This window comes from Patiria miniata, unplaced genomic scaffold (genome assembly GCF_015706575.1).
Source record: "Patiria miniata isolate m_02_andy unplaced genomic scaffold, ASM1570657v1 HiC_scaffold_20, whole genome shotgun sequence".
Classification (NCBI taxonomy): Eukaryota; Metazoa; Echinodermata; class Asteroidea; order Valvatida; family Asterinidae; genus Patiria; species Patiria miniata.
The window spans coordinates 24,471,469-24,482,108 of NW_024037059.1; the positions used below are offsets into that span (position 1 = coordinate 24,471,469).

At 38.4% G+C, this 10,640-nt stretch overlaps 1 protein-coding gene across 1 annotated transcript in view; it reads left to right on the forward strand.

The window, feature by feature from the left end:
* The window catches only part of LOC119728278 (exosome RNA helicase MTR4-like), a 30,033-nt gene extending 20,836 nt beyond the window's left edge, over positions 1-9,197 (forward strand). Inside the window, exons 16-23 of the mRNA XM_038200451.1 lie at positions 216-326; positions 1,639-1,731; positions 2,840-2,935; positions 3,727-3,890; positions 4,436-4,598; positions 5,772-5,934; positions 6,176-6,280; positions 7,249-9,197. Coding sequence (XP_038056379.1) covers positions 216-326; positions 1,639-1,731; positions 2,840-2,935; positions 3,727-3,890; positions 4,436-4,598; positions 5,772-5,934; positions 6,176-6,280; positions 7,249-7,301 — 948 coding nt within the window. The 3' untranslated portion in view covers positions 7,302-9,197. The remainder of the gene's footprint in view (positions 1-215; positions 327-1,638; positions 1,732-2,839; positions 2,936-3,726; positions 3,891-4,435; positions 4,599-5,771; positions 5,935-6,175; positions 6,281-7,248) is intronic.
* Positions 9,198-10,640: the final 1,443 nt, after the last annotated feature.

The following is a 10,640-nucleotide window of genomic DNA, read 5'->3' on the forward strand; positions in this document are numbered from 1 at the left end:
TTAAGGGCCTTTCAGCCTTTTCTACCCTGACAATATTAAACATATGTTACTTGGAAGAAAACCGTGAAAACTAAATTTCCTCGATAAATGTCAACACCCTCAAATATTCCTTCTACCAGCAGAGCTATGTCTTTTGGCCCATGTACATAGGGCATTGGACGTTATGTTTTAGTCTGTTTTACATACTCAGCAATTCTTTCCTTTTATTTTTACAGGTTGTTCCAGTGTTGCTTAATTTAATCACACATCTGAGCAGTGTGCGGTTATACTTGCCCAAGGATCTCAGACCACTGGATAACAGGCAGAGTGTGGGCAAGTCAATCCAGGTAAACATATACTATGTCATGGCAGGGTCTAGGTCGTAGAATCTCTGTATTGTATGCAAATATTAACCACTTCAAGTGATGTTGTATGCCTTGCCAAGAAAAGAAGAGAATGCTCCATGGATTACCAAGGGAGGCTAGTTTTACTATACCACAAGATAAAGCAGTCAATATATGTTTTATAGTGCCTCACATAGAGATCCTGCTAATTGTTATCCCCCTGGCTGTAAGCCAGAGGGGGATATTGCGATAGTGTATTCCTTCTGTGTGTATGTCTGTATGTCTGTGCGTGTTTATGGTGTAAATCGAGGACACACACGTGCCACATCATCGATGAATTGAGGACAGGAACTAAATCGAGGATGACCTCGATTAGAAAACCTTTACAAAACCAATGAGAGCTGTTGCAAAAAAAGTTAGAGTATAAACAAAGGAAAAGGGAAGAGGAACAATAGAAAATCCTCGATTTACACCATAAACAAATGTATTAAGCACGTGTGTGTTATGTTTTGGTTAGGTTAACCCTTGTCAGCATGATAACTTGAGAAGTACTTTACTTAGGAACTTGAAATTTAGTTTGTGGGTTGTTCTTAATAGTCTTAAGAAGCCAATTGATTTTGCGGCTGACAGGTCAAAGGTCAAGGTTACTATTGCTAAAACAGTAGAAATCTTGTCAACGCGATAACTTGAGAAATACTTTACTTGGGAACTTGAAATTTGGTTTGTGGGTTGCTCTTGGTAGTGTTATCAAGCATATTGATTTTGGGGCCGACAGGTCAAAGGTCAAGGTCACAATTGCTAAAACAATAATCTTCCAATTTGGTTAGGGACACTGACTTTATTTAAAAAAAACTGCCAGAATGCCAGGGGGATTGCGCAAGTCTCACTTGCAGTATTTTTGAGATATCTAAACCAAAATCCAATGAAAGTTGATTGCTATTTCAGTATGAAACTGTGTTTATCCTAGCTATTCCTTCCTGTAATGTGCGTACTTCATGCTGTAGTGTGTGAGAACAGTACCGCATTGTACACACCCGCATGCACATACCCGCATGCACATGCACATTGGTTACTCTGTGTACGGTCCTTTTTTCACAAGAAGGCTGATGTATCATAGGTTAAATAGTCATAAAAGCGAAAACCATTTGACGCACTCTCGGCCAATCAAGAGACAGAATCTGTGTGTGAGATGTCATATGAAACATCACAGAGCAACATGCATGCTATGATATATTGCATTATTTTTGCATAATTCATATTTTCTTCAATGATGACTCATTCTTGCAATACGTATCTTCTGTGTTATTTTTCATAGGAGGTTCAAAGAAGGTTCCCAGACAGTCTTCCCTTGCTAGACCCAATCGAAGACATGGGTATTAAAGATGAAAATCTCAGGAGAGTTGTAGAGGTATGTACTGTCTCTCATAACCCCATGCATCCCATATCCATTCTATCCACAACTATTTGAAGATGTTTTTTCTCAGTCTAGGAATAAGTTCTGTCAGCAGCCATTGGTTAATCATCAGTTAGTCCTTCAGTTTCCACGCACCACCACCAATCCTCCCAGTTCCAATGACCACAAGTCAAGTTGTAGTAAAACGTCATCATGCACGTAGCCCCCTGCTGTACATTGCAGTTTATACGATGCCTGAATAAATCCCTGTCATCTGATTGGTGGGTCGTTGATCATGTGTCATTGAATTATTCATCCCAACGCATGGCGCAGCCACATAGCAAACAGAGAAGTTCCATTCAATGATACTTTGTAAATGGAAGTTGCATTGCACGGTCACACTATTGGGGGCTCTGACCAATCAGATGACGAGGATTTTTTTCAGGTGTTTTATAAAACAAATAATGAATGTTTCACATTCGTGCAATGGAAAGAATTATTTCATTCGGTAACAGATAGAATGTTTCATTCCACTCGGCTTGGCGTGGTGGAATGGAACATCCATCTGTCAACTCATGAAATTACTCTTACCATTGCACTCGGAAACATTCATTATTTGTATTACATGGGCTGCTAGCACAAATGCCCCCTCAACAGTAAGAATGGGTTAGTAGGGGAGACCACCGGGAAGGACATTGAATGCATTTCTGAAGACGCCTGACACTCACGCAAACATATTATGGCTAACTGTACATTCTGAATAAAATTAGTTGTGCATACTTCGCACGCATACGTGCGCGAACCAGTCCACTCAAGTGGAGTGTCGCATCTTACTGAAGCTCTCGAAAGTGGTAAAAACACGGCCCTCTCTTGTTCACGCACGGAGCCCATAGAGCTGCTGATGACTAGATACATGATCAACCCTATGGGACTGGTTCCGGATTGTCTACTTGACTCTTCTTAATGGCCCCATCAAAAAAAGATCAAATGTATATTTTCCTCTAACTGTTATTCATGCAATTTTGAAGCGCATTGCTGATTTTCATGTGTCATTCATGCGTAATATACAGGCAGTGTGCATCGTATGCATATGGTCAGTACATCTTGTTGATTTTTATTGTAGAAAGTGGAGGCATTTGAGGAGAGAATGTACAGTCATCCATTGCATAAAAGCCCTGATCTCCAGAAACTTTACAGCCAGTATGAACAGAAAGCAAAGGTAAGAACATTGAGATTGTACCTACAGTCTTAGACGACGTGCGTGTATAGCTTGCGTATCCGTGATGCGTACTCTGAAATCCATATGTACTTATTTCTACACATACTCGACAGACTTAAAAGCTCAAACAGAGAGCACGCAGCAGTTTTGCGGGTAGAAAAATCAAGTCTCAATCAAATTTGGATTAACTTTGTCAAAGTATACTTTTTACAAAATAAACATTGACAAGATTAACTTCTCAATAAAATACAAAGGGTATAAATATTCAATGTTTTATCAACAGAGGATTTGAAAATTGTGATTGATGCAGGCCCTAGTTTGTTTCAATAAGATTCACATACAAACTGCTTCATTTTAAAGCCAACTATAAATAGTTATCTGTGTACCCCACCACTACATAAGAAAACCCTTATGAGGTGTGGTATGTGTCATCCGTTTTAATCGATACCCAAAGTGTACAAAAGTTCAATGGATAGCGCAGTTTGAAAACAATACATGGACGTATGACCGTTGCTTTTCGAACAACTGATTTTTTTCAACATCACTCGGTGCGCACTATGCTTAATGCATGACGGACACGTGGATTTTTGGTCTTATCCACGCCGAAATAATGTCATATGATCATCAGATGACTGCATACATCACTTAGAATGTACCAGAATCACAACTAATAGCTACATGTTCATTTTTACGGGTAACATTACTTGATGTACTATATTGAAGGTGTCAAAAAAGTCCATACACAGAAGGAAAAGCCACCAAGCACCTGCTTGTTATAAATCTTTCCCCAGATTGCGTCGGAGGTCAAAGCTGCTAAGCGTGAGCTGAAACGAGCTAAGACTGTGATTCAATTGGAGGAATTGAAGTGTAGGAAGCGAGTCATACGTAGATTGGGCTATGCTACAGTAGCTGATGTCATAGAGATGAAAGGAAGAGTAGCATGTGAAATCAGCAGGTAAGCTGTCAGGGTCTGGGCCTAATCCCAGCAAACTGGTTTGCTTTTAGCAGAATCTTTGGCATGTTTACTTCAGAGGTTAAAAGCACTTCAAATAGCGATCAAAGTCATCCAACAGTAGACATTTTTATCAATGCACATTGAGTAAAATAGGGCAATTTTTCTGCTTTGGTTAGCAAAGCAATGGCCCACATACCATGTATCAATGTGTGCGCGCCTTGTCTTTAAGAACGCATGCAGCATGCACGTGAGCGTGGGACCACTGCAGTAACAGCTTCTAATTCTGGTCGCCAGATTCCATATAAGCTTCCATTCACAAATTTGATGTTAGCAATAAACAACGTCCTCAGTTGATTCTGTTTTTCTACATCACCACAGGTGGTCATATTGGTGTTAAACCAACGTTTGTGGTCAGCATCTCATATGCATCCTTCTGCTTTTGTACCTAAACAGGATGATTACAATTGTTTTCTTTGATTTAGACAACACCTTTCATTCAAGTATCTGATATTGTTAATTAGTTAACTCTTGTTGTTTGTTCTCAGCGCTGATGAACTACTTCTGACTGAACTCATCTTCAATGGTGTCTTCAATAGCCTGAAACCTGAGCAGATTGTTGCACTCCTGAGCTGTTTTGTATTTGAGGAGAAGTCCAAGGAGACACCCAGGCTATCTGAGCAACTGTCAGGCCCACTCAGGCAAATGCAGGTAACATCTCTAGACATGCAGCATTCATTGCATTAGCTCCTGGTCATCAATGCCAAACACTGGATCAGTTGTTCTGCATCTTGGAGTTGATTGTCTTATTTACTTGCCGAGATTCGTAGTTTTTTATCTGTTTGAATAGGATTCTGTATGAAGTCATAAATCTTATTAGGAAAGGAAGACTTCCAAGGGAGATTATAATTAAAAAGATTAAAGATTAAACAGTTTGGAGGTGTTTCAATGCTTGGTATGCACATGGTTCTTCAAGAAAACGCTGAGTTGAACATAGTGAAGGATCAAGTAATGTGTGTGGTTGAGATGGGCACTTCCTCAGCTTACACTGCAGATGTCTCTGCCCAGTGTTGCTATGTAGTCCCTTGTGGGAATAGTTTGTGTTCCTACTTAGAATAGGCAGGTACTGTAAGACTTTAAACACACCATTAACATTACCCTGTTAAAATAAGTTATGAGTACATTCATGTAAATGTATACAATTCATATGATGTGAAGTGGTGACATATTGTGTTAAGTACTGCTAGTTGTGACATTGCAGTAACCTATTATCAAAGTTGTATTTTTTGATGACAAAAATATGCCTGGGTTTTCCATTTTGCTCAAAAGCATAACATTCACTTGGCTGAACTTTAATTGGGTATGTTTTTAAGTTGCGTTTGCCCATGCTATTTTCGAGTTTCATCTTGAAAATAGATTTTCGGGAAAAAAATTGGCCCATGTTTAGTAACTGAATATTTCTTTTATATTGAATTATTACAATTTCGAAACTACTAGCTGCCAGACAATAATTTCATTCTTGCAGGGTAGGCTGGTTCCTGCCCCACAATCAGTATCGATAATGTACTGACAGGGAGCCAGTCTGCTCACAAAGCGGCTGTTTGTTCCCAAACCAAACCCATTTTTTTCAGAGGGTTGCAGACGTCCAAAAAGGAACATAGAGGGTTGTTTTGTTGAAATAAAACCTACAAGTTGAACATTTATTAAAAGATAAAACAAAATCAAAGTTGTTGAAGAGCATGGGGAATGCAACTGTAACATTACATCCCCCATTTTGATGCTGTATTGAAATTAAATAAAAAGAAATTCATGAAGAAATTATTCACAAATTTTAGGAATATTGTAAGGCTTAAACTTGACGCATTTATGTTGATGTTTTACCAGGACTCAGCTCGTAGAATAGCCAAAGTCAGTAGTGAGGCCAAGCTAGCCGTTGAGGAGGAAGACTACGTGGAATCCTTCAAGCCACAGATGATGGATGTTGTCTTTGCTTGGGCTAATGGTTCAACATTTGCAGAAATTTGCAAGATGACTGATGTTTTTGAAGGTAAAGATACACAATGTTCCACGTAGCATGGAATTAGAACATGAAAATACCAACTTTTGACTGTTTCATCAATGGTTGAATGAAGTGGAAAATAAGACAATTTTGTCTACACAGTGCACATACCTAAACACAGTATATCAGTCAATAACTTGAGCATCCAATTGGAAGTCTTTATTCAAGTGGTTACTTTTTATCCTGTCAAACATGCTAGTCTGTTTTTGCCTTTACCATGCAATGACAGGCAGTATCATCCGCTGCATGAGAAGACTAGAAGAGCTGATGAGGGAGATGTGCCATGCTGCCAAGGCCATTGGAAACACGGAGCTGGAAAACAAGTTTGCTGCGGGTGAGTGGGCACACCCTAATGATACTTCATTGTGCATCTATGGAAACCAAAACGGCATTACGATTTTCAAGATGAATGACAAAACAAGTAAAGCATGCTCTTTAGTGAGCTTATTATAGATTTCAAATGATAATTTATAGGATGACTTTCAGTTACTCCACAACAGATCAATTAAAAAATTGAGAAATATATTATATGTAAAGACTGGATACATTTAAAACACCTTGTGTGAGATTATTCCCTCTGACATCTGACATGCCGTCATTTAGAAGATACTTGAAGTTTATGTTGAAAGTTGACTTGTCATATATACTGCAATCAGTAAAGGTAAAGTGCAGCTGCCCCTGGATTGAGTGATAGATTCAGATGCAGCACCATAGTAGCTTTGACAAATACTAAGTGGAAGCTGCGTGGTGTGTTGATGTTTGATGAATCCAGTACTGAATCAGTTTCACATGGAAAATATTGTTAATGGGTTTTTCACGATTTCTCAGAAACTGAAGCTTCTGTTGGTTTGAACTTTCCTTAGGCTAAGTAGGGCAAAAATGCTTTGTTCCCTATAACTTAATTGACCCTCAATTGTTAGTGTTAGAATTTATAATTATGTTTTGTTTGTTAGTCTGTGTTTAATTTTACATATTAGTCAATTTTTAAAATTCAATTTGTATGTTTTGTTAAGTTAAAAAATTAGAGACAGAGACTGGAATAAGTATGAAGGAAGTAAGAGAACAATTATGTCTGCCTGTTCTCCAACATGTATATGTAAACAGTACCAGTACCATACTTGCTTGACCTTTCTGGAGGGCAAAGTTACCCGAAACACATTTGGAGTGGCCTTTTTGACATTTAAATTTGAATGCTGTTACTTGAATCCGGGAAGAGTAAATGGAATGCAACTAATCAAGCCTTTATATCTCCCCTTTCAATGAATACTTTTTGATAGAGGAAATATCTCTCTATTGTTTCAGGTATTGTCAAGATCAAGAGGGACATCATATTTGCTGCCAGCCTCTACCTGTAAGATGATTTGAACTTTGACCTCTGATCTTCACTTCACAATTCACCAGCAGACTTATCTGGCTGACTTTGGCAATCTGCTGCATTGCTGGTATCTACTGTTTGCGCCAAAACATTTGCAATATCCTGGTTTAAAGATGTGTAGAAAGATGCCACATGTGTGTACTAGGTGTGTGTGCAAGAACACTGGAGAGATGGCCTGGAGAGGAGACTAACTACTATGTATGTGCTATTGGACCTATCAGCAAGAGACATGGTTTGCATTTAGACTGGATGTCATTCAACATCAAGCATTTGGTGCAGTCTTCAACATTAACATCACATGAATGACAGTGACTAGTCTAGGAGAGTTTATGTACACAACTTGTCTCAAAATGAAAGAACAATCAAAGTAACAATCTATAATGCGAGCACAAATTTCAAAGAGTCAAATTGTAATTTCCGAAAGAAATGGCTTCACCAATGCAGTGTGTCTTTATTTGGAAGAATGTAAAGGGATATTCAGACTTATTTGATAGATCTTCTTTGTAACTGCTATCTTTGAAAGTGTTTGGTGCAGTGACAATGATGCACAAAAGGTCTTTTCATGCCTTTCCCATTAAAACAAAAGCAATTCTCCCTTGTGTCAAAAGTCTGTGGGATGAGGGTTCCCCCCCCCCCAAAAAAGACTGTTTCCTGAATCCAAATGAATACATAGAAAGGGATTACATTATTAGTTATCCAGCTAAAATGTAGAATAATGTAGTGCGTCTGTGTCCCACACTGGGGGACACAGATGCACTACATGTTCCACGAGCGTGAGTGGGATAACAAATTATCTTCAATCAAACTTGACACAAAATTAGTAAAGATGGAATATGCACCGTGGGCTGTACAACGTGCGTGCAGCAGGAATGGCACGGGCATCTTGGAATAGCGCGATATACGGAGTGCGGTATGGACCTTGCTACATGGGATAATGTAGCCAGTTTGTTTCCATGGATCGACCAATCAGCATCGCGGATTCAAGTTTGCTTGAAGACAATGTCATCATATCCTGTCATTGTGGTTTCCTTGTAACTTTTCCTTTTAAGATATAATTATTTTTTTATGGTTTTAAAGTTATTTGTGAGTTTTGAATGTAGAGCTATATAAAATTGCTAGAGCGCTCGCTAACTTGCAGTATGCACTATGCAGTGATGCTTGCTGGATGCATCCACGTTTGTGCACAAACCTATGGGATAGTTGTATGGCTGTTAAGTAGCAATTTGTTTCTGCATTTGTTACCTCTAGAGGTGCATCTAAAAGCACACGAGTGTTTCCTTTTGGGTTGTGGAAATAACAAACACATGTGCGTATGCACTTCTGATGTTTTGTTTGATCATACTAGTGGACAATGCCCCTATGCTGGCTGGGTTTGTTGCACTTGTGCACTTGGAGCATATCATGTGAAATGCCTCTCCATTTCAATATATTCTACGCACATGCACATGAATTCAACATGTGTTCTGCACAAGGAAAGTAGGAGTTGGCTCTTAAGTAATTCTATATATAGCCCTATATGTGAACCGACCTTGCTGTTTCAGACACCATCATTTTTCAGTTCAGAGGAGAAGTAAGGAATGAGGATATTTGTGATATTTCATGTGTCCAACGTATGTTTAATTTGTAGATATTGGTTAACAGTGTGTGTCTATTTTATCACCACCCTCTAGGTGCCCAGTGCATACTGCTTTTAGCAGAAACATCCTGTGAATAAATTCACACTTTTGAAAGCAAAAAAGTCTGTTGCAAGTGTATAACTATTTTTACTGGGACATTTTCATTTATAGACCGTCACACTTGATACATTGGCTTCTGTGGTAATGTGATGCCAACTTTCACTGGATCAAATCAAATACAAATCAAGCTGTATTCTACATTGAATGTGTATCACATACTATGACTTCAAATCTGGGTGGGTATATTTTGAAGATACAATGTGGGGGATGAGGAAAAACATGTGGCTTTTACTCATCTCGGTGTGATAGCAATGAAAATTGAAACTTTGAATGTTGATCTTTATAAATGTCCCATTTACATGCACCCCACTAAAAAAAATTGAGCAATTCTGTAGCCTTGACAGAGAAACAAAATGCACAAGGAGGCAGTGGCGTAGCCAGGAATTTTTCAGTGGGGGGCGCTGGGGGAGGGGGGGGGGGGTCATGTAGATCAATGATAATTTTTTTAGAAACTCAAATTCTCAGTGGGGGGGGGGGGGGGGGGGCGACAAGGTTTCATGGAAGGGCTGTCGCCCCTCCCCCCACGCCCCCCGTGGCTACGCCACTGCAAGGAGGTAATGATCTTATGCACTCTTAACAAATGAAAGCTTCACAACTTGAACAGAATATATTCTTGCCTTCAAGCTAAATAGGGTTCATATTCCAGGGCTGTGCAAATACTGGTCCTTGTCAAAGATTTCAAATTACATTGTACAATGTACATGTATTTTTCTCGCCTCCATTTTGACGAGCTGAACAATTTATGAATGTAAATACTTCAATTTCCATACATAAAATAAAAATCAACAAATTTTTTACAAATGTAGTCAAAGAATGCACAAAGATGGATTCACTTCACAAGTCAAAAGCGTTCATTTTTTCTTCAATATTTGGATAATAATACTTGAATACAAATGTTACAAAATTATATGAAAGTATGAAATTCTGTACATGAAAGAATATACGTTTGGTTCTTTTAATATAAATAACTACATTTACCTAGAAGTGGAAGGTTAAGTTAAATAAATATTTATCAGAAATGGTGGATTTATTGAACAACTTTGCTCATGGATTTTGCTTTCAGCCAATATGGCTGTCAATAATGGTCCAAATACTTGACTAAATGTCATTTATAACAATTCAAAATGTATTTCATATTCTTGGTAAGAATTAAAGAGAAAACATCATAACACCACAATCACACATAATCAGCCTTTGTACATTCAGCAGAGCAGTAATTTCAGCTTATGTGCAATGGTGTAAATACATCAAACAATGAACAAAAATATCAAATAAACAATGGAAAACTTGAACAGGTTTCCTTTATAAATCAATATAAGCTTAAAGGGAATATACAACATTTGCAAACATCGAAAAATAAAACTACCAAGTTTTTGCGAAATACCTTAATAGGATGTTGGTAAATGACAGTCTAAAGCATCCTGTAAAATTATGGCACCTGGTATACTGTCATTTTCAAGAAAAGTGGTATTTTTGTATCAATTTCCAACGCTGATCGGCCGATCAGCGTTGGAAACAACTGGCTTTTTTTTCAAATACTGGCCCCAATTGACCATCGCACTTGTTTGCAATCGATTACAAAC